The sequence below is a fragment of the Nannobrachium achirus genome (assembly GCF_963921795.1).
Source record: "Nannobrachium achirus genome assembly, chromosome: 5".
Lineage (NCBI taxonomy): Eukaryota > Metazoa > Chordata > Actinopteri > Myctophiformes > Myctophidae > Nannobrachium > Nannobrachium achirus.
The window spans coordinates 47,776,372-47,801,745 of record NC_137814.1 but is presented as its reverse complement, the minus strand read 5'-3'; the positions used below and the strand labels follow the sequence as shown (position 1 = coordinate 47,801,745).

Sequence of the window (25,374 nt, the reverse complement as noted above, 5' to 3'; positions counted from 1 at the left end):
TCTCTCTCTCTCTCTCTCTCTCTCTCTCTCTCCCTCTCTCCTTAGAGCAGTGGGAAAGGGCGAAATGACTGGAAGTCCATGGCACTTAAGCTAAAACTAATTAGATTGTTCGTTTTAACCCGTTTAGATCTGGAAAAAAAAAGTCTTCTAGATCCTAACAGTTTTCTGAAAAAAACCTGTCAGTTGTTTTCAACATTTTACATGTCAAGGACCCCCTAGAATTATATGCATTTGACCACGGACCCCCATCTGAAAATATTTAGTTCCAGGGACCAAGAGAAAGAAGGATTTCGCGTTACAAATGTAACGTAAAATATACATTCAAAGATTTGCACACATTTTCAAGAGTCTTCAAAAATAGCAGATCTACAAGCTCGCAGCCGCGCTGTGAGCTTGTATATCTGCTATTTTTTGATAGTTAAAGCATGTAACAATGGTTAAAGTGATGATGTGTAGCCGGTCTAAACTGGTTAATGGACTCTCAGGATTGGACTAATCCATGGTTAGATTCCCCCCCCATCTGTCTCTGGTAGCGGTCGGCGTGTGGAAGGGACAAAAGCTCGCGTCTTTCCTATCTCTGTGTGACTTCTGCATCCGATCAATGCTATAGTGTTCTCGTAACGTGCGCGATCGATGCACTTCTAATTACTGGCCCGCGTTTCTCCTCTCTTTGCCATATATACGTGATTATTTTTTTTCCTTTTCTTTATAGCGCTAAGTTTCCACGATCACGCGTGACGCGCCGCACGCACACGTGGCGCACATTAACTGCCGCTAATGGTCATGGCTGGGGAATGAATGAATGCAGCTAATTATGGCCTGTTGGAGTAAGACGATAAAGGAAGCAGGTTTATAATTGTTCCGCCTTCAAATGAGAACACACTGTATGGGTGTGTACGAGTGCGCGCACATTATAATATATGTACTTGATACAGTCTTTTTTTTTCACTCTCTATCAAATGTCTTTGCCGGCGACGCGTTGTGAGCTTGTAGATCTTCTATTTTTTGGCAGATGTTCCGCCCCAGGATAATGGATTTTGATCACCGCGATAATATTGTAAATCGCGATTTATTTTGTCTCAATAATTATGATATGAAATTTTCATATCGTCCCATCCATAGTGTGTGTGTGTGTGTGTGTGTGTGTGTGTGTGTGTGTGTGTGTGTGTGTGTGTGTGTGTGTGTGTGTGTGTGTGTGTGTGTGTGTGTGTGTGTGTGTGTGTGTGTGTGTGTGTGTGTGTGTGTGTGTGGGTGTTTAGGTCGGTGTGTGTGTGTGTGTGTGTGTGTGTGTGTGTGTGTGTGTGTGTGTGTGTGTGTGTGTGTGTGTGTGTGTGTGTGTGTGTGTGTGTGTGTGTGTGTGTGTGTGTGTGTCTTTGTGTCTGTGTCTGTGATGCAGGCAGAGGACCACTTCTCTAATTGGAAGTGCCTTTTCTTTTCTGATACGTGTTGGTGTTGCTATAAAAGGATCACTGCCTGTCTTGAGGCCCAGAGACACTGCTGCTGCTGTCTCATGCAGGCTTCAAGCCAAGCCAGACAAAACCCAGGCAAGATCTGGTGGAAAGCTGCAGCACAGAACCCCAGTGTACATCTCCATCTAGTTATTCCTAGAAGAAACACTGCAGCGTGGCGCGGACAAGTCAAACCATCGCACTGGAGGCTCGGCACAGACACAGAAGAGAGAGAGAGGGGGGGGGGCATAAAGGGAGGGAGAGAGGTGTGGACTACAGAGATGGTTTGAAAGAAAATAAGAAAACAGACTAGTAAGACGCCTCAGGGTGACATGAGAATTGGAGGGACCTCGCCCTTTTTGGCAAGGTCGCCCCAATTCTTGGCCATCTGGCCAGTGATGTATATCAGTTACCCATTTATGGAGATCCATGTACTGTATATAGTACATCCCATTCTTGCCCATACATGGAGATCCCTGTCTGAACCAGCCGCACAGATATGGGCTGTCATTCCTCCATATATGGGCAAATTCCCATACGAAGTCCTGTTAGATATGGGCTTAATATTGATGACATCAGGGATCTCCATATATGGGCATAAAAGGGATTCTGTTAGAGTGGTTCCCATGACATCACAACATACAATATATTTTATGCCCATACATGGAGATCCCTATCTGAACCAACCACACAGATATGGGCCATGGCTTGGCCATCTGGCCAGTGATATACGTATATCGATGACATCAGGGATCTTCATATATGGGCATAAAAGGGATTCTGGGGAATACCCATATATGGACTTTTACATAGGTGATGTCACCTGTGATATCACCTGTGATGTCACAGTGATGTGTCAAGGGAACCAACCCATAGACTGTAAAAATGTGTACACACACGGAGACAAGCTGTGACATTTCTCATGGTAAACTGCGACCTTCGGTTACAATAATTCATTTTGGGGGGAATTGTCTAAATGTAATTTCTTCATGAACAATAAAAGACACTCAAAACCGTGCAAAATGTACTTCTTCACTCCAGGCATACTACTTACTGCCTTTGTTCATTTGGTTTCCTTTGGTCTCCTGCACCTCACCCCAAGTCTACTGGCAGATGAGCGGTGTGTTTTATTTCCCTCCCTCATTTTTCTGTCAGAATGTCTTTTCTTAAAATAGAATACACACAAAAAAAAGAATTAGAAAAAAGGAAAGGAATAACAAGATTAAACGAACGGGTACACATTATTGTGTATCATTATTTTATGCTTTAACTATTGAAAAATAGCAGATATACAAGCTCACAGCGCGGCACCGAGTGCCGCGCTGCGAGCTTGTAGATCTGCTATTTTAGAAAAATCGTGAAAATTAGAATTTTGACCCGATTCTATAAGTGTCTTTTGAATCCTTCTAAGGTTTTTTTTTTTTTAAACCTATGTTTCTATGTCAGCAATCTGGCCAGCCATCGTCAAAGAAAATGTGCTTTTCACTTAACTGGAGCTCAGTTAGTCTGTTCTTGAGAGACTACTATGTCAGTGGTTCTCAAACCTTTTCATGTGAAGGACCCCCAAAATTATATTTATTTGGCCACGGACCCCCATCTCAAAATATCTAGTTCCAGGGACCACCCAGAAGCAAAATTTTAGTTACAAACGTTCGCTTTAAAAATACATATATTCAAAGATTTGCACAAATGTTCACGACTTTTTTCAAAAAATAGCAGATCTACAAGCTCGCAGCGCGGCACTCGGTGCCGCGCTGTGAGCTTGTAGATCTGCTATTTTTCACTGGTTAAAGCATTCAATAATTCTAGGCCTAAACAGGTTAATTTAAAAGAGAAACAGAAGAGAGAAAGGCGAGACAGAGTGAAGACGTGCAGATGTGTTATGTAGCAAAGGGGGGAGGGGCTGGTCCTGACATTAAGGGAGATGGGTGGAGATGGGTGGAGGTGGGGAGGCAAGGAGGTGGGGAGAGGACGTGGTGCTGATGCAGATGGAGAGTGGGGGGGGGGGGGGGTTATGATGAATTAAAGATGACACTCAGTGGCAACCTGCTCTCTAAAGATCGCTCTATTCCGCTAATGTAATGTTAATGAATGCAAATGGTGTGACTAACCTCTCTCTCTTTGCCTCTCTCTCTCTCTCTCTCTCTCTCTCTCTGTGTCTCTCGCTTGACCACAGAATGCAGAGAAGGGGGGGAGTAGGGTGGCCCTTTTGACAGAGAGAAAGAATAGTCCGAGCGTTTCGGGATAAAAATCGTGCACTTTACGATAGAAGCATGAAATTTGTCACACAGTTAGAACATGCCATATGGAACATTTTTGGCTATAGGGGCATCGCAGATTTGTCTTGGGAAACTCGTGGGAGCCAATCAAAAGCTGGTGTCTCATATAGACTTTACTATACAGTAAAATAATACAAAAAATAAATATGCTTTAAGTAGCATGTGAGGGGTTAAACTAGGGGTTCAGAATCCCGAAAGATTCTGAATCCAATGCAAGCATTTGTTTTGCACGAAAACCATTCCTTTCCGAAAAACGGCCCCCTCAAAACTGTGAAAAGTGATGACTCACCACTAAACGATTTTGGGCCGTTTTTAGCCCAAGCAATGTTTTTCGTTCAAAACGAATGCTTGCATTGGATTCAGAATCATGAGACCCAAACTTTTAATTGGCTCCCACAAGTTTCCCAAGACAAATCTGTGACGTCCCTATAGCCAAAAATGTTCCATCCATATGGCATGTTCTAACTGTGTGCCGAATTTCATGTTTTTATCGTAAAGTGCACGATTCCATCAAAATACTGCCCGAAACGCCCGGACTAGAGAGGATACTGAAGGTGTGCTGAGTGGACAGGCTGTATGTATCCACTCTACACCTGGAGAGTGAGGGGACTTATCCGTGGTTGTAGGTGATGATTAGATGCGCGTACGGTGCTTGCCTCGGCAGGGGGGGTAGTTGTCACTTGTTGTGTTCCGGCCCCGCGTTGCTTAGACGACAACAAGTCTATTATGAACCAAACGGGGTGACAGGCTAGTACAGTTAGTATGTCAGCCGGGGCGCATTGTGTTTATTGTTTATTAATTCATTTTATATTTTTTTCATCTGGAGTGCGAGCCTGCGAGGCCAACAGAGCGTCAAACCTGCTCCCGATGAGCGGCGGCGTTCCATCAAACCCTCGTCAGAGATGTTGCATGCGTATCGTCACTGTCGGGCAGAAACCTTGTATGTCCAAGTTTCATATTTGTATGTTTTTTTTCCTCGCAAAGTAAAAGCACTGCTTCATCATACAAGGCCGTCGCACAGAAGTAGCGAAAACAGCCGATCTACAAGCACACAACGCCTCGCGGTGCGAGGCGTTGAGTGCCTGTAGATCGGCTGTTTTCACTAGTTTAAATCATTTCTAAAATGATAAACGCAAAACGAACGGTTTTGGACATACAAGGTTTCCACCCGACAACGACAATATATTCACTGTGTGTCTCTGTCTCTCTCCCTCAGCCCTCCCACCCCTCTCTCCCCCCGTCTTCCTGTCTCCTGACGGTGACCCAGTCTCCTTTCACGCTGAAAAATTAATTTTCACTCAGCCAGAGCGAGCTGTGACTGTGGAGAACTCAGAACGGTGTGACAAGTCGTGCGTGTGCGGCTGCGCGCGCACGCACGGCACGCGCGTGTGAGTTTTGTGACTGTTCATTTTAGCCGGGGAGCCACTGTGCCAAAATGAGAGAAGACCTGTGATGTCATGACATACTCCAAATTTTAGTTTTTCCTATTAATTTGGTCAATAAGGTACACAGAATGAGAGGCCTGCTCTGCCGGAAACACTGCGAAAAAAGGTTTCCCATTGACTTCACTATACTGGAAAAAAACACACCAAAAAAAGTAGCATGTGAGGGGTCAAACTAAGGGTTCTTCATGATTCTGAATCCATTGCAAGCATTTGTTTTGCATGAAAAACATTCCTTGGGCTAGATTTCAGCCTCTCAAACCTGTGTAAAGTGATGAGTCATCACTTTTCACCGTTATTTTGGTCCGTTTTCTAGCCCAAGGAATGTTTTCCATGCAAAACAAACGCTTACACTGGATTCAGAATCATCAAGAACCCCTAGTTTGACCTCTCACATGCTACTTAAAGCATATTTTTTTGGTATGTTTCTTTCCTGTATAGTGAAGTCGATGGGACAGTGATACAAATGGCCATAACTTTTTTTCGGCAGAGCAGGCCTCTCATTATGTGTACCTTAATGACCAAATGAATAGAAAAAACAAAAATAAAAAGTATTTCATGACGTCATAGGTAAAACCCTATTCTTTGAGCTTGGGCCTGTGGCTCCCCGGCTATTTAGTTGTGTCTGTGCGGTCCAGCCATGCGAGACGTGTGTCCTGCTATCACTCAGCGCTAATGTCTCTGAAGATGGCAGATTAATTTCTGTCTCGGCGCTCTCCTCTCCGCCGCTACGTTGTCATTATTGTTGCGCCGTCACTCTCTAGGTGGACAGTCTGGACACATGACACGCAGTGATGTATTATCCCCCGAAACGAACCGTTGTATGTTCTGCAAAACCTGAAACTATAAAACCCTCTTCAGCACGAGTGACAGATTCTGTAGAACTTTAAGCGATGTACAGACTACATCTCACAAATGTCTCATACTAGCCTGATTTCAGACTCAGCTGACGCTAGAGTCTGACATTGTGCCCCGTCTGAATGATTTCCGGTGGAGGGACTTTTGTGCGTGCGTGAGTGATCGCGACGTGTGGTCGCGGCGTGCGTGTGTGTGTCTGTGCCATTGACTGCCTCCACACAGAACTGCGACCAGAAACATGTAATCAACATTAACAGCTTGGTGAAGTTATCGCGTGTGTGTGTGTGCCTGCCTGGTGTGTGAACTTCCTGAAATGTAATCGTTTCAACTGCCGCGCGGATTGGATATTCGTTAGAAAATAAATAATAGCAAAAATAGCTGATCTACAAGCTCAATGTTCTGCCAATTCACTGGAAATCTACTGTCTTGCCAATGGTAGGCTGTGTGAAGTTTTGAAACGGCACATCTATACGTGTTGGAGATGGACATTTGGATGCAAATGGACGTGTAAACATGTAACCTTTGGAATGCCCGTCTATGACGTCGTATCCATAAATAAAGTTGCAGTCCTGTAGCTTTTGATTGACTGAATATTTTATTAGACAAAAATGTAGGCCACAAATATGGAACGGCACAAGTACAGTCAAAACACCCGAAAAAAAGGAACACCGAAAAAAAGTCCCTACGGTCCTGTTTCCATTTTTTCCAACATACAAATAGCATAAAAAAAACCATTCAATGTCATCACAAGTATAAAACATGTACAGAGTAGGCGGAAAAAGGTGGGGGTGGGGGTAAAGTAAGGGGGGCCAGTTCAAATAGGGCCCAAAACATGTATTGTAACATGCATTAAGTCCAATATCTCATGCTGTACTGCTGTACAGAATGCGAGATTGGGTATAATTGGGTGTTCTTTTAGTGATTTCTCCCATTAATATTCAGTTAATATTCTATTTATCTTTATATGACTTATGACGTTTCGTTTCATTTTGGTTATTTGGTCCCTAAACGGTTAGTTTTGGTAAACCATCCCGTCCTTAAAACGTGTGTTTAGCAACCCAGGGCAGTCTCCTGTGCTGTGCTAATATTGTGGGAAATGACTTCTCTCAATGGCAGATATCACCTCTCTCCTCGCGGGCTCTTTTGTTCCTCCTGGTATCGCTGGCGGCTCAGTTCCCCCGTGGCCCACCAAAAGCACATCAACACAAACCCAATCACCGCTCTCAAATCGGTTCAAAGCTCTCCGCCAGACTGGGGTTCTCAGCTGATTCTCTAGTGGAAACCCATTTTGTCCCTCAATCTAATAAGCGCTCGAGCATCGCACCAGGCGATATAGTCCTGTTCTGTTCCGGCAGCCTGGCGTTTTGGTGCTTTTTTTTTTTTTGAAAAGGTATTTATTTATCTTCATTTCCCAGGGTGCGGGGAGTGAATGGCGTCCCTTGGGGGGAGAGGCGGGGGTAGAGGCATTAGGGAGGGAGACGGTGATATCGATGGGGAGAACTTCCACTCCATTTGTTGAGAGTGTATCGTCGCTGTCGGGCAGAAACCTCGTATCTCCAAGTTTCAAATGTGTACGTTTTTTCGCAAACGTAAAAGCCCTGCTTCATCATACAAGGCCGTCGCACAGAAGTAGTGAAAACAGCCGATCTGCAAGCACACAACGCCTCGCACCGCGAGGCGTTGTGTGCTTGTAGATCGGCTGTTTTCACTAGTCTAAATCATTTTTAAAATGATAAATACGAAACGAACAGTATTTGGACATACAAGGTTTCCACCCCGACAACGACGATATTTTAGCCTGTCAAAAGAAATTCATCTTTATTCACCAAACTCCCTCTTGAGTGGACGCACTGATTAGTATGGCAGACACAGCAGGCACTCCTCTGGCTGCTGCCCGTCAATTTTCCTCTTTTTTTCCCTTCTTTTTTGTACTCCTTTCCCTTTTCTTTTGGGTCCCACATTAAGATGCCGGGCGCAGCAGGCCATCGCCAGGCTTCATCATAGTTAAGTGCTCATTTCAATCCCGCTGGTTTCTCTCTCTGATGTTTTTTGTTGTTTTTCTTCCTTGAAAAACCATCTACGCGGCTTTCTCCCTCCCTCCCTTTATCTCTCTCTCTCTGTCTGTCTCTCTGCCTCTCTCTGACACACACAGAGACTCTAATAGCCCGCTCTATTCTTTGATCACCCTCCCCCCCCCCCCCCTCCCAATCATAGTCATTCTGCAGTCAAGGATTTTCGGTTTGCTTCATCGTTTACTGTGCTACCGCAATCACCCAAAAAAAAAAAAAAAAAAAACTAAACAAAAAAAGAGGACCAATTCAGTCTAGCTTCCAGCATACATGTGGAGATTGCCTCTCTCTTGAATTACAAAGTGTTCCAGCATCCTTGGACTGGTAGCTGTGCTGGGGCTGGGGGTGGGGGGCATAGAGGGGCAAAGAGAGGCTGTATGGTAAATGTGTTAAGGTACGGGCGGTGGTAGGGGGGCTTGGACGAGGGTCCAGGGAGAATTGTCTGCAGTATTGACCGGGAGGAGCTGGGGAGAGCTTCAGAAAGGCCCTTTTGCACATGTTGTATCGACCCACGTACAATACAGGCATATACAGACTCGCACACAGGGAGAAAATTGCCCCTGGCACCACACCTCCCATTCCCACCTTCACCCCCCTCCTCGTCTGAGTCAGAATTAAACACGCAGATAAAGCATCAAAGAGGAAGGATGGATCGGACAACACCCGGTCCTGCTGTTCTTTCTCCTGGCCGTATTATCCTTCAATAGGTTGGTGTTCCCTGGAACCCAGATGGCTACGAGCGGCCAGCGACATGCAATCATGCGTGTCTGCGTGATGTATTATGCGCTTGCCTGCTGACGTGTAATTGTGTGAAGAGGGCTGGCTTATCGATCTGGTACGCAAGCCCCCATCAATGTTTAATGCAGTCCCTCTGCGGTCTCTCTCTCTCTCTCTCTCTCTCTCTCCCTCTCTCTCTCTCTCTTCAAACTGCCCACCATTAGGTATTGATCCCCCACTGGTCAGAGACGTGCTTGCAGAGGGCTAATGAGAAGCCTTGAGGACATTGTGTAGGGGGCCTCATCATCATCATCATCATGCACTTTTTGGGCTGAGTTGGGGGCTTTCAGGGAGCAGTGGTCCTCTGTGGACCCTGCATTAACCACTTACATCCTTATATACTGTGTTGACCCGCGTCCCCCAGGGGCCTTCACTAGGTCTGCTCCTTTTCTTTTTTTTTACCTCTACTGGGATGGGATTGCCAAGGGTCTTCAACGTTTTCAGGCCAAGGACTCCTTAGTTGAGAGAGAGATGATTCCATAGTTTTGACAGCACAATCATCAGTGTATTTTGGATTCATGTACATTTTTGTTGTTGATATTTAACCACTTAAACCGTCAATACTTGAACTTAGTCTCTCCCCGCTACACCAAACCTAGCCGATCTACAAGCTCACAACGCTTGTGAGCTTGTAGATCGTCTATTTCTATGCTAAAGATTCCAGAATATGGACACTAGGGTTAATATAGAAAAGAAGAAAAAAGTTTCTATCACTCAAAGATTTGGAGGACGCCCTGTAGTAACTCCCTAGGGGTCCCGGACCCCCTGTTGAATACCCTTGGGATAGCTTACTCTACAAGCTCACAACATGTCATGCTGCGACATGTTTCGAGCTTGTAGATCCGATTTTTGGGGGCGGAAAGCTTGCCCCAGAATAAGGACACTAGTGTGGCTAACTTACGTTGCAATGTGCTGGTTTTGCGTATGCCTTTCCCCACGCAACGAGGCAAATTCAGCGTGATCGTATAATTCAAGTTCACTAATATTCCTTGATGTAGTCACATTATGTCCCTTTGGCCTTGCGGCGTGAATCCATTTTAGTGACGACCACACTGTCACCGTGCGAGCCCATTGTTTTCCCATAGATTTATGAGCACGAGCGCGCGGTGAACAATGAGCTCTCCGTGTTTATCATTTTCCCACAGACTGAACTGCTAGTGAACCTGCTGTGTGTAATTTATCGACGCTCGTCGCAGGTGGAGCTGACGTAGCAGAATGCTGCGAACGCACGGAGGCGAAGAACACTCCGCCGGGCTGGCCTCCAAACGTAGGGGACAGCAGCCTCTTACTTGTCCCCCTTAACCCATTATTTTATGCTTTATCTGTTAAAAAATAGCAGATCTACAAGCTCACAGTGCGGCACCGAGTGCCGCGCTGCGAGCTTGTAGATCTGCTATTTTTGAGAAGAAAAAAGAATTGTGAAAATTTGTGAAAGTCTTGGAATATTTTGACCCGATTCTATAAGTGTCTCTTAAATCCTTCAAGCGTTTTCATGTGAAGGACCCCCAAAATGATATGTATTTGGTTACGGACCGCCATCTCAAAATATGTTGGTCCAGGGACCCCCCAGAAGCAAACTTTTAGTTACAAATGTTCACTTTAAAGATGTAAGCAATTTACCCCGAGTGAGAGGACATTATGCTCTCATAATGTCCGCAGTGAGGGTGTTATCGGACGAGGCGCAGATGGCGCCAACTCCATACTAATCCATGCGTCTAGCTTACAGCTAAGCTAACGTCAGTTAGAAGTACCGTTCCGGCCGTAAATAGAGGCTGTTCGCTTCCAGAAAGGCATAGGTTCAGAGAAAAGGGGCTTTAAAGTTGGCGGATTGCATTGGGTCCAAATAAATCGGCGACTATAGCATGCACGTTAGTAAACATAGGACCGTTGCCACCGTCATTTGTTGGTTGGGGGAAAGGTGTTCCGACTACCTCCTGAAGTCCCCGGATGTACACTGAGGTGCATTGATCTCGGACAAGTCCTCATACAACTTTGCGGCAGTTGTTTTGTCATAACCTCCGGAATTTAGCCAATCAGAATCCAGTATTTGAACACGTGACTAGAAAAAGTGGTAGAAACATACAGTATATTCAAAGACTTGCACAAATTATCGAAACTTTTCAAAAATAGCAGATCTACAAGCTTGCAGCGCGGCACTGCAAGCTTGTATATCTGTTATTGTTCAATAGTTAAAGCATTAAATAATTCTAGGCCTAAATGGGTTAAGCAGTGCTTTTCAACCCTTTTCATATTAACTCATTCATAGCCAAGCCACGAGTTTCCCGAGTTATTTCAGTACCCCAGACTGCCACAGCCCTTGGCATGGGCGTGCACGATCCGCAGGGCCGACTGGGAGAAATGCGGGGCCCTGAGCGAAGTTCCACCCCCCCCCCCCCCCCCCCCCCCCCCACCGAGCGCGGCCGCGATTGTTTTTACTTGGACGCGCGTGTGCGCAAACGATTTGCTGTGGCTGTGCATCTATAAATGCTATGGAATTATGCAGCAACTCTACCTCTAAAACGGTAAGACAGAAGCATGTTTATTCTGCTGCTTTTATTGTACACGGCCACAAAGCAGACTCCTGCAGAATGAATGCAATAGCTGAATGGGACCATGTATTTACTTCACTAGGCTATCAATCAGACACAAGATCGTCATGTTGTCAGATGAGGGGATTCCTCATAACTTTGTAGAACATTACCCTGGCCCTACCTCGCGCAGATATGATGCTCTCTCTCTCAACTCTCTCATAAGTAAGTAACGGAAGGGAAGGGAACGCTGAATCAAGTTGTAGGATCCCGTGTCTCAAGACTAGATACAGTAAATCCCATAGCCTGAAGGGACAGTCAGCTGTTTCACTGGTTGTTGCTGGTTGTCAGGGAGATATCACAGCCAATCGGTTGACAGGCTCTGTCTCTGTCCTGCAGATTGCGGTGTTTGTGTGAAGATTTAATATGAAAACAAAACTAAATCAATTAACCAAGCCTAGCGCGGGGCCCTTGCAGGTGCGGGGCCCTGTGCGACCGCACCGTTCGCTCTACCCTAGAATCGGCCCTGACGATCCGTGCACTAAAAAATGATCCGTGCACTAGAAATTTAGGAACGTGGCAGTGAGGAACTCGGGGGCCATTTTGAAAAAGCAGTGAATGAGTTAAGGTCCACTATTTTTTCGGCATTCAAGAGCCACGGACCACCCCATTCGATGAGATTTAGACTCTCAGACCCAAAGACAGATTTTGTTATCGGTGGATAAGATTTTGAATTCTATGCAGTATTTGATGTGGCACCAAAGGAGATATAACAATCAAAATAACAATTATTCTACATTCTGTAATTGCGTAGACTTCTTTTAAACTAAGTTGTGCAGGTGTTTCTAACAGTAATGTAACTCTTGAGAGCGTAAAATGAAACCAAATGAACCCATATTCTTGGAACCTTAACCTTAACTGTATGGTGCATTTGATTTCCTTTGACACTCTCAATAGTTATAGATATATAAAGGGTCCATTTGGTTACCAACTCTCCATCATTTAGCTGGGGACCACCTGGAACAGCCCTCAAGGACCAGTGGTGGTCCCTGGACCAGTGATTGAAAACCACTCCCCTGAAGGAATAAAGAAAGAAAGACAATAAGATAATCAAAATCCATTATCCTGGGGCGGAACATTTGCCAAAAAATAGCAGATCAACAAGCTTGTGAGCTTGTAGATCTGCTATTTTTTGGTAAAGATGTTTGATAGAGAGTGGAAAAAAAGACGGTATCAAGTATGTATATTATAATTATCTTTTACCAATTATAGAGGATTAAATGGTACCGGATATGCAGCTCAGCAAATAAGAGGTGAATTCTCCACAATACGATTATCGTGAGTGTTTTTTATCACGATAAACGATAATATTGCTTATTGTCCCAGCCCTAATGGAGAGCTAAACTGGTTGGGGTGGGGTTGTGTGTGTGTGTGTGTGTGTGTGTGTGTGGGGGGGGGGGGGGGGGGGGCGTGGTCAAGTCTAATTGGCATCGGAATCAGGGGAGCCATGCGGAATAAACGGAGGAGGGCTTTTATGGTCCAAGCTGAGGAGTAAACCTAGCGTGAAACTGCCAGGGCCACAGACACACAGGGAGGAGGAGGAGGGGGAGATTATCTGTGTCCCGTCTGTCCTCAGATACACATGGAAGCACCAGCAAATTAATTAATCCCAGCAAACAGTGCAATAATGTAGGTTTTTCTTGGGCAAAGGGTTTGGTAAACAGCGACCGGGTCTCAACCCCCCACAACACAGTAAAGTCCTCAGTGCTCTGGAGTGTGTGCACACTCTCAGAGTCAAATTAACACTCTGGGTGGGATTTTGCTGCGCATGAACTGTGGAATCATAAATCCACTGTATGATGAAATGGATATATAGAGACAGACAGACAGACAGACAGACAGACGATCTCCTGGGAGAAGTGGCAGCATTGCGGTAACCATGAAATATAAGATACAGTACAGGTGATAGGCGAGTGATACAGTTAGGGTTAAGGTTAAAACAAGACTAAACAAGTAGTAACATATAAATTTGTAAAACGGTTGATAAAAAAGAAATAGTAAAAAGGCTGATAAAAATGTTCCAAAAAAGTTGATAAAAATGGAAGTCTCATTTGCACTTAGCCTGCCCCCGATTAGCATAATGCAAGAACTATAAAAAAAAGACCTAAATAATAAATGTAGGCATAGTTATCAATGTACAATCACCTGTTATATCGTCATGTACATCTACATGTACAGCACAGATAACTCGTGACCATTAGCCTGTCTGTTCTTTGTTGTTTGTCGAAATTCACTGGCCAAAGAAGATAAAAAAACTAAATGAATGAGCGTGATCAGAGCGTCGCGTTCAATTCCCTGGTGTCGGTGCAGAGAGCAGACAGGTGTGTGTGGGCACTGAGCGGTGTTGCTGCAGACAGGTGTGTGAGTGGTGTGGCATGACGGCTGTGTGTCTGTGTGCCTCTCTCCCATCACCCCCCGCCGCCGCTAATAACCATTTAGCAACCGCCATTTGCTCATCTGCTCTTCTGTCATTCATGCTAATGGCTGGGATTAGACCACATGACACAGCTGATGCTCCGCTCTCCCGCGGGGGCTCTGACCTTCTCTCTTGCCTCTCTCTCTCTCTCTCTCTCTCTCTCTCTCTCTCTCTCTCTCTCTCTCTCTCTCTCTCTCTCTCTCTCTCTCTCTCCTACCTCTGCCCGGTCACCTTGTGCTGCGTTTTTTTCTCCTCCCTTTTCCCTTAAAAAACTAAGAAAGGGAAAAAGGGGGAAAAAAAGAATGTGTAAACGGCCGCACACCGAATGCCGGTGTGATTTGACTAAAGCCGCTGTGATTTCCCCAGAGGAAGGTCTGACAGTCCCCGCTGCGCCAGACCGGCACTTAGAGCTGTTTCACACTCCTCTCGGCCCGGGCTGACAGCAGCCAGGCAGGCTGGAGCTGGTTGGCTGGCTGGGCGTGGAGGGAGCCAGGCGGAGGGAATGATCTGAAGGAAATTGAAATAGTTCTGATGGAAGCCTGGTGTGAACAAAGCTGTCACTGTAGAAGAACACGGGGAAATTGGTCTCTGCGCTGCCTCGTGTGTGTGTGTGTATGTGTGTGTACGCGTGAGTGCGTGCGCGACCACGCACACACACCTTTTGATTGCACGACACACCCCAGTACATTATTACAGCGTGTGTGTAATTGGACAGTTTTGCACGGGAAGTGGACGTTCAGGACGAAAGACATTTACTCCTTTCCTGGCGGTAGCTTGTCGCTCACCCTCCGCATACCCTTTTCTCTTTCACCTCCTAACTCCTGCCGAAGAATTCAGATCAATCGATTATCAATGAGGCAATGAGGAGACAAGACCATGATATCATGTACATAAACTTAAAGGAATTATATGTAACTTTAAGACTATAAAAAAATGTATATGTATATTTTAGCAGTCATTGCCCTTCATCAGTAACTATATGATTGTGCTGGAGTGTTTCCTTGCAGAAAGGCTGTATTTCTGTTCTGTTCCACTCTTTATGTTGACATTAAATGTCAACAGAAACAGTGGAGGGACGTTTTGTCAGGGGGAGCTCAGCCAGAGCTCTTAATTGCTCCCTTTGAACTTCAAAGGGGTTGTGCACTAAGGTAATTGATTGGGCCATAAAAGTGTCAAGTGCTCGTTAGTGATCTCTCCAATCAATGAAAGCATCAAAGACAACTACCTGTTTGATGCCTGTCATAGAGGGGAGGGGGAGGGGGGAATGTTTTTGTGTACACACAAGCTTGCATAGTTTTCCTCTAATGTAGTTCTGACCATGATATCACGTTACATAAATCTTAACCACCACCACCTAATACATTGTCATTGCCATACATGGGGCGGCATAGCTCAGGGGTAGAGAAACCGTTATTAGAGCACGAAGGGTTCCCGAAGGGTTCCCAGTTTGAATCCAGGCTCCCCCTGAGTTAATGTCGAAGGGTCCTTGAAGACTCTGAACCCCTAATTGCTCCCGGTGAGCAGGTTGGTGCCTTGCATGGTTTCCTCTGCCACCGGTGTGTGAATGGGGGAATGTAATGCACAATCTATGTAAAGCGCCTTGGATAAAAGCGCTATATAAATGCACCATTTACCATTTATTGTCTTGTCTCCTCATTGCCTCATTGGTTATTGATTGATCTGAAAACCTCCACACGCCCCCTCCGACAGCGGCCGACGACGCCCCTCCAGGGACTTTCACCGCATCGCTACGAGTTCGTCTGGATTCCAAAGCCCACATCGGCAGCTTGCTGTGGGCTGTTTGTTTTGTTGAGGGGTGAAGACTAGGGCAAGGAGGTTTGTGCTTTTAGCACGTCCGTGCCGGTTTTGTCTTGAATGCATTGAATCGGAGGAGTGATTCGTACCGAATCCACAAGATAGTTGATGTTGTCTTGTACCAGCCAGCCACGCACTGCTTGATAACGGATAAGGTCCACTGCCCAGGACACAACAACAACCACCGCACAGTGCTGTGTTTTACATTTGCTCCGTGCTTATCCCGGTGCCGATCGCTGGCCTATATGACACACCATTTACCCTACGCCAGGGGTCTTCAACAGGGGGTCCGGAACCCCTAGGTGGTCCTCAGAGTTACTACAGGGGGTCATATAAATCTTTGTGTGATAGAAACTTTTTTTCCCTTTTTTTTATATTAACCGCTTGAACCCTATAGCGTCCATATTCTGAGAACTTTAGCCAAAAATAGCAGATCTACAAGATCACAACGCCTCACGCTGCGAGGCGTTGTGAGCTTGTAGATCATCTATTTTCGGCTTGGTGCAGAGGAGAAAAAGAGTAGACTAAGACAGTACAGAGTGAAAGGTCAAGTTTATTAAGTATTGACGATTCAAGTGGTTAAATATCTGAAAACACAAATTGACATTAATCCAAAATACACTGATGATTGTGCCGCCAAACGAAGAAACTATATGGTATCTATGGGTTGTGGGGGTCCCTGCTTCATCTCTCTCTCGACTAAGGGGTCCTTGGCCTGAAAACGTTGAAGAACCCTGCCCTTTCGCCGTAAAAGTGTTAATTCAATGCCAATCGTAACTCTGTGAGTGTCCGAATGGAACCGAAGGGACCCGTACTACGCATCCATTTTGGTTCAATTTTTTACACCGGTGGACTTAAAATGAACACTCAGGATTTGACTGTGCACTCTGTGGCATTTCATCATCTCCATGCAACAACAAACACACACAATCAGGGGTACATCGGGGGCAGTGGACATCGACAGACAGTGAAATATGCCCCGGTTTGCTCTCGGTGAGACGGAGGGCCGGAGGCAGATGATAAACCATCCGTTACGGAGGGGAAAATTATGAATTTATCATGACACCTTATGAGGAGGCTGCCATGTCAACTGGCTCATCAATCTGTGTGTGTGTGTGTGCAGGGTGTCACAAGGGGGGGGGGGGGGGGGGGACTGAGTTACTAGGGCCCAAGGTGGAGGGGCCTTCATTGTCTTATACTTTAGCTATTGGAAAATAGCAGATATACAAGCTCACAGCGCGGCACCGAGTGCCGCGCTGCGAGCTTGTAGATCTGCTATTTTTTTTAAAAGTCGTGTGTGCAAATCTTTGAATATATGTATTTTTTAAGTGAACATTTTGTAACTCAAAATTTGCTTCTGGGGGGGTCCCTAGAAGTAAATATTTTGAGATGGGGGTTCCGTGGCCAAATACATATCAGTTTGAGCATCACATGACATGGAAACATAGGTTTCTTGCACACATTTTCACAAGTTTTCAAAAATAGAAGATCTACAAGCTCGCAGCGTGGCACTCGGTGCCGCGCTGTGAGCTTGTATATCTGCTATTTTTCAATAGTTAACATTCATGGGGGGCCCACAGTGAATCCTTGCACCCAGGGCCCAGATTTTGGTGTGACGCCCCTGTGTGTGTGTGAGAGAGAGAGAGGGAGGGAGAGAGGGGGAGAGAGAGGAGGAGAAGAGGCCTTTGGCTCGTAGTAAATCTAGTCGTCACTTCTCTTTTCTTTTCTTACCTGGAGCAATATCGGGTTCCTCGCGTCGCGCCAACGAGGCAGAGATTAATCAGACACGGGCCTGACAAACTCCTTGGGAGTTCTGCCAAGCCTATTTGTCTACGGAGCGTCACGGGAGGGTTAGCGGGGCTAGGAGAGGAAGAATGGGGGCCGAAAGATGACTGCAAAGAATATGTCCTTTCATGCGCCTCTTTTTCACGTAGCACCGTAGGTCGTTGACAGACGGATAAAAGACCTAAAGTGCATTTCCCCGCCGTTTGCAACAGGACTGAGCTTGAAATATTCCTTGACACCCTCCACCAGTGAGATCTTCTCAGCGTGTGCCGTCTTGGGATTTAGTTTAGATGTGTTCCGAAGATAAATATCAAACAAGAAAAGAAATCCACATGAATTTATGTGCATATATGTCATCGCGCTCACCGCACGCGTACGCACGCATGCACGCACACACGCACACACACACACACACACACACAATCACTTGCTCACACATACACCAGGTTTTCCTGGCTGTGACATTGGCAATGAATCAGTAGATTGCATTGCTTTATCCAAAGATGAACGTGTTTGTGGACTCTATTCATGGATGGAGAACTCTTAGCAGCCATTGTGGGACCCGCCGGTACTTATTATTATTAATCTCTTTTTTTTTAGATTTAATTTGCAGCTTTTCATGCCTTTATTGATGGGATAGCAGGCTGACAGGATATGGGGAGTGACACGCAGCAAAGGCCGTCGGGAATCGGGACTCGAACCCACGGCGCGCTGTTGCCTGTCAGGCTACACTTGAGCCTAGGTACCTGGACCGCTTACGACAGGGCACTTATTTGTTTGGAAGTAGTTTTTGACCAGCCATATTTTTAACCTTGGAGAGCTGTTGCTGGGAAACAAACAGCATGACAAAGAGAAACACTCACACACACCTATTAGACACGAGAATACACACACACACACACACACACACACACACACACACACACACACACACACACACACACACACACACACACATACACACATTTCACCTGTGTACATTTACACACATGTGTAGATGCACACACACACACACACACACACACACACACACACACACACACACACACACACACACACACACACACACACACACACACACATGCGCACAAAGCTCAGCATTCAATTAGTGCCTGAAGACAGAGACCTTCAAATGTTTTCTTCCAACAAAGTGCCATGGCTTTCGTTCTGGCATGTCTTTGTGTGGACTCTGCACTGCAGCAGGAGATGTTGTGTGAACTGTGCAGTGTGCAGCAGGAGATGTTGTGTGGACTGTGCAGTGTGTAGCGGGAGATGGATGAGAAGTCAGGGAAGAGGACTTCATGGTCTCCTCTCTGTTCGTCAGTGATAGTGTCAAGTGCTCGTTGGACGGACACGCCGGGGCTTAAATGCAGTTCAACTCGTCTCGAATGACACTCCCCCAGATGGCTTTTTGAAACTAACCACTTTCTGTCTGCCTCTCTCTCTCTCTCTCTCTCTCTCTCTGTACCCCCCAATCCCACCTCTCTCTCTCTTTCTCTCTCTCTCTCTCTCTCTCTCTCCCCGTGATGCAGAGACGGTGATGGACACGCGGGTGGCCACAGCTGAACTGGGTTGGACGGCGTATCCAAACTCTGGGGTAAGTTGGTTGGTTGCTGCCAAAACACACACACACACACACACACACACACACACACACACACACACACACACACACACACACACACACACACACACACACACACACGTGTACTGCAGTTCCACTGTGTTCCACAATTATGGCAATTACTGTACCACTAACACAAGATGCAGTGTTTCACTTTCCGCCTCACTTTGAGCCACGTAAAGCCCTGGCCTGTACTTACTGTAGCTGACCGGAGTCCTCCAGAACCCTTAGTTGTTCTTGTTTTTATTATTATATATTTTTTCTGCTCTATTGCTTCGCCGGTCTACAAGCTCACAAAGTGTTGCTTTGAGATGTGTTGTGAGCCTGTAGATCTGCTATTCTCGCCAACTGTTCCCACCCAGAATGGAAACGATGGGTTCAACTTATATTACGTTTTTTTGCTTTGTCTTGTTTTTCTTTGTTGCATGTTGTTGTGGTTTGTTCTGTGAAGCACTTTGTAACTTTGTTTGAAAAAGTGCTATACAAATAAAATTCATTATCACTATCATTAACTTGGTTAAACTTCTATCGTCACTGACGCGGGCGGCTGCCAGACTCACACTAAATGTGAGTCAATTGTAGTGACCTTATTTTCAGGTATGATAAGGAAGGATTTATCACATTTATCACTGCCTTTTAAAGAGGATAAAAGTTGCTGTTCATGTCAGTGGTCCTCAAACTGGAGTCCAGGGACCTTCAGGGTTCCTTAAGGGCGTTCCAAATGAACCCTTACAGGTCTGAGAGTGTACAAATGGAACGAATTTGACCCTTACAGGTCCATAAAGTACCAACATAGTTTAGAGAAAACACTAATATGTTACGGTCTATAAGCTCACAAAGTTGCGTTGAGATGTATTGTGAGCTTGCCAACTGTTCCCCCCTTGAATAAGGACGATGGGGTTAAACTTCATCACTGACGGACATTAGACATTAGATAGACCAGTGGTTCTCAACCTGTGGTTCCCAAATTAATTTGTGAGGGGTTCCCAGATGATCAACTTAATGTGTAACATAGTTTTCTCACTCAACAGTGAACAAACCAACAAGTTTAAGTGTATAGAGGGTACCTGCACAACACATGTCTAAAGTGTCAATTTAAGGACTTTTGAGTACCGTATTTTCCGGACTATAAGGCGCACCGGACTATAAGGCGCACTGTCAATGAATGGTCTATTTTCGAACTGTTTTCATATATAAGGCGCACCGGACTATAAGGCGCACATAATAGACGCTACCGTTGCGTTATGCATCTAACAGATGGATCTGTGCTAAAGGGAATGTCAATGTCAATGAATGATCCATATATAAGGCGCACTGGACTATAAGGCGCACTGTAGTTATTTGAGAAAATTAAAGGCTTTTAAGTGCGTCTTATAGTCCGGAAAATACGGGTACATCTAAAATTATACTGTACATTGGTCAAATTGTCAAATATTAGAGGCTGAAATTGTGAAAATAGCAGATCTACAGATCTGCTATTTTCACAATAGAACCATGTTATACAAGATGTAATGCCTGAACTCTTAGTGCTCGTCAGGGGTGGGGGGTCCCCCAGTTAAAATATGATTATTGTTAAAGGCTGAGGACCACTGAGATAGACAAACAGAGAGACAGGTGGAATAACAGGTAGGTCGGTACGGTACACAGTCAGAAAAGGGGGCAGGGTCTTAACTATTGGCCCTTGCGGCCCCCCCCCCCGGGGGGGTATTATGGGTATTATTTTCTCGCCGTCCCTGTTCATAATTACTTAATGGCATAATGGGTCCACTTAAGCTGCAGGAACGGCTTACCTAAGTCCCGGTAAATGGATGCTGGGATATCGCAGCCGTAATGATAGCGTAATGATACATTTATGTGAGGGAAGTGGCTGTATTAGAGCCAAACAAGGAAGGAGGAGCGGAGAGGAGGAACAGAGGAACTCATGAAACTCAATGAAATTAGTACAAAAGGAAAGGACCCCAATGTAAGCAAGACAGCCACAGTGCTTTCTTGGGTTTAAATCCTATTAGTAGACCTTGTATCTGAACTGTACTGTCTTGTGGTTTTCCTACAGTACTGCTATTTATCACATAGCCTTCATTTGCCCTGGGTGACGGAAGTCATAAAAAGGACAGGGAGGGTGATAAGCCTCTCAGCCCTAGGGCCGATAACTGTCATCGGCCCTAGGTATAGTAGTGTAGCTGCACAAACTAAAGTGTTGCCACCGAATGCTGAAATGTCACCTTGAGCGACTTCACTGCCCAAGGAATTATAGACGACAGTCGGCTGTCCAACATGGTTTTCGGGAAGTTCCGCTGTTTATCTGGGTGCAGAGGAACCAATTAAAACAGGCTAGGATACAGCTAACGACCTTCAACGGCCCACGGCTGCATACCCAGAGGCTGAGGCTTGCCGGCAGCATGTGTTGTTGTGATGGCCTTCCCACTAGTCTGACAGCGCTTGTCCTTTCCTTTCGTTTGTGTCGTGTTGTGTAGGTGGCTTGTAGACAGAGCCGCGAGGACCATCTGCTCTGACCCAGGGCGATTACAGTTAAATTAAACAAAAGCTACAATTGAAAAAAACACTTTGACTTTTAACTGAACAAAACAAAAAGAAACAAGGCTTTACAAAAGAAAAACTTAAAACTGTATTGTGTGTTTTGAAAACGAACTAAAACCTGATGAAATCAAAGAGAAAATGTCCTTTAGTCTTGAAAATATCAGCTGGCAAACCCAGGTGATGAATCTATTTAACACATGAGTGGAAATGACCCTGGAACAAATGCAAACGTACGTACGCACGCGTGCGTGCGCACACACACACACTCACGCACACATATTCTATAGTACGTGCACCCAAGGGTATTATAGAACAGTTTATTCTTGGAAGGCTGCTATTTCCGGAGGACAAGAGCATCACTTAGCCTCTTCTCATTTGTTTCTGCCCTCGCTAAATTAGAGTGTCAGCCACACACGGTGAAGCCATGCTCCTCGGAGCATTAAAGAGCCTCTGAACCTTCACGGTGCACGCATGTAAAACGCCTCATAAAAGAGCCAAAGACCCAGAGCGGAGAGCGCGCCGGTTACAGCCAACCAACTGGCTTTCTTCTCCACTGTCTTCCACTAGCATGATTCACCCTGCATTATGTAAGGAGATGGCTGCATACTGAGCCTTTTATCGAGTCGACTGCGCCGAGCGTAACAGCTTTGAATTCAAGTTCCCTTTCAAAAGCCTGGTTAGTTTAGTAGGACAATCTTTCTTTTCCGACACAAGGGTTCGAGAAAAAAAAAAAAGAAAACCTGTGCAGCAACATTGTTACCATTTTGCTGACTCGGCAATTTCCTGGCATCCTTTTTAATGTGTGTGAGGCTCCCTGCAAACTCGAAATTATTTCCTATCCTTTCCCATTTTTCATTTCCCCGGTCAAATGTTGTCGGTACGTCAATTCCACTATGTGTATTAGTCGCCGTCACTGCTGACTGGTCTACTGTTTGGTCTGGGAAAGAGTGTAGACAACCGCCTGTCCGCTCTGATACACATAACGTCGCCAGCCAGCCAAGTCTTTACACCAGACAGTAAGGAAACACACTACAGTATCTCTCCCTCCCTGTTGAACAAGAGCCCCAACCAGCCTGTAGGAGTTACAAGTATTCAAACCCCGGTATCTCCACGGTGGTCGGCAGGCAACTTCACTCCCTGCACAATGCGACCAGGGCGTAAAACTCTCTCTCTTACAATGAAATCAAATTGATTGATTGATTGAATACTTTATTAGCAGTTTCCATATACAGTATGTCGTCGCTGTCGTGTGGAAACCTTGTATATCCAAAACCGTTCCTTTTTTATCATTGTCTTAAAAACAATACTATCGTGTCACACGCTTATACGATACAAGTTTTCTGCTCGACAGCAACAATATCTGCGTTAAATGAAGAAAGGGTCCTCACCCCGCACGCTACTGCCTGGCACTTCTGTCTCGTTGACTAGATACTTATTTATTGTCCTAGTTACTTTGTAGCATGTCTTCACTTCATCTGATAAATGCTAAACTGGGTTTTGTTCAAGTGTCTGAAAATTGCTACTGTATGCCGTAATGCAGCATTTATATGTACAATGAGGAAATTCTGTGTTTCATCATTGTTTAGTTCAGTAAGTAATTCATAAATCACCCTGAATGGGTATATTTCAACAGTATGGACCTGGTCACTGTTTATTATCCCACACACATGGCTATTTACTAGATACATCAATAATTGGATTGCACACAAAATATAATTAAAATGTATTTAATTGATTTAAAAATTATTGATTCTATGGTGGGAAAGAACTGCATGCATAAAAATGATAGAGGTCTTAGCCACGATGCAAAAGATGCATTTATTTGTACAAAATACAAAATATAAAAACATTTTGACCTGTAAGAGGTCTTCTTCGTGGAATGAAGACCTCTAGTCAGGTCGAAAAGGTTGGTGTCTTAATAAATAAATAAACATTCTGTATCTTTGCAACGAGCAGTGCGACCTCTTCTTTCATTCGTATGCCTTTGCGCCCTGGTCAGCACCCCTGTACTGCTTGTTTGTTTGCCTGGAACTGCACGCAGAACAACAAGCAGTAGGTAAGATTAGCCTACGTTTGTATCAGCATTAGAATTCATGTTAAACCGAAGCAGGATCGACACACAAAACTCTGCATTGCTATATTGGAAAGCTGCCATTGAGAACAAAGGCTAATGTCACACAGAGCTACAGTAACACTGACTGCATTGACTTGCATTCGGTACGGTATCGCAAACAATAACACCATTAACAGTGATCTGTCATGTGCTAGTCAGCGAACCTCTTCACCCATGGCAGGTTACTGTACACTGTCTATGTTAGAGACCACAATTATGGTTGTGCGTGCGTGCATGTGCAGCCACAGACTGCACATACACCTAAAGATGTGACCTAAACATATGTATTTAGCATTAGATACAATAAATACAAATAAACATTCACAGAGTGATACGAGTCATAGCACATTGTAAAGAGGCTATTTTGCAGATATGAACACCGACCGGTGTGCCTCGAGACTTTTGACTTGCCCTTTGGTTTGCCCTGGGCAAACCACTGGTTTATGCATGGCTTCATATATATTTGATATTTATTGTGCAGAGCGGTTATAGCGCTCACAGCTGAATCTCTCACATTGCTCCCCCAAGAACTGAGCCTTTCCACCGAATAACCATTTGTTGCAGTAAAGGCTTTCAACATCTTTGATGCATTTTCTGACTGAGTCACATTCGTTCCCGATGGCACTAAATGTGAGTCATTTCCAGCGGCCTTATTTTCAGGTATGATAAGGAAGGATTTATCACATTTATCACTGCCTTTTAAAGAGGCTAAAAGTTGCTGTTCATGTCAGTGGTCCTCAAACTGGAGTCCAGGGACCTTCAGGGTTCCTTGAGGGCGTTCCAAATGAACCCTTACAGGTCTGTAACTGTGAGAGTTGTACAAATAAAACAAAATTTACCCTTACAGGTTCATAAAGTACCGAAATCTGATATAGTTTATGTATCTTGCCTGGGTCATGGTTTTATTCCCATAGACATATTGAGCTTGTAGATCGGCTATTTCCACTATCAATGTTATTATTTTATTATATTTTTTTCATTTCTTTGTGTATTTAGGTTATGTGTCATACAGTATCTGCCATGTGCAACTTCAAAGCCTACAAGCCAAACAGAAATATAATTGTCAACGACAAAAACACAATTAAATCATTAATTTAATCAGCAATGACAGCCTACCAAGCTACCAAGTACCAAATAGAGACCACAATGCTGCTTTCTCCACCAGGGGCCATTCGGTTTGACAAAGCTTCAGGCACTTATGAAGCTGTCAGTTGTTGAATGTATATGTTTTTTCTTCTTTTAGTTAGTCGTATGGGGTTCGCAGACAGAGAGAGAGAGAGAGAGAGAGAGAGAGAGAGAGAGAGAGAGATCCGCTGCAGGGAGAACACACTTACTCACTGGAGGAACTTGCGGCACAGCTCAGCTGTCTTGACCTTGCTGGTGGAGTTTTTGCTTCTTTCTTTTTTTTTGCTGCACGTATTTGTGTGTTCGTGTGTGCAAGAGCCACTGTGTGCCCGTCAGCTCAAGGCTATATTACATATAAGACAGGACAGGAGGCAAGGTCTTACATGCTCTCACACAGACATGCTGCATGCCCGCTTTTCACATCTCTCTTTCTCTCTGTCTCTCGGTCTCGCTCTCTCTCCCCTCAACATACACATGCAGACACACATGCCCACCTG

General features: G+C 45.0%; 1 protein-coding gene across 1 annotated transcript in view; it reads left to right on the top strand.

Annotated features, from left to right (window-relative positions):
- The window catches only part of LOC308285406 (ephrin type-B receptor 1-B-like), a gene marked incomplete at its 3' end in the record, with an annotated part of 349,613 nt that overhangs the window by 82,366 nt on the left and 241,873 nt on the right, over window positions 1-25,374 (top strand). The window contains exon 2 of the mRNA XM_080726148.1: window positions 19,010-19,074. Within this exon, the coding sequence (XP_080582274.1) occupies window positions 19,010-19,074 (65 nt within the window). The remainder of the gene's footprint in view (window positions 1-19,009; window positions 19,075-25,374) is intronic.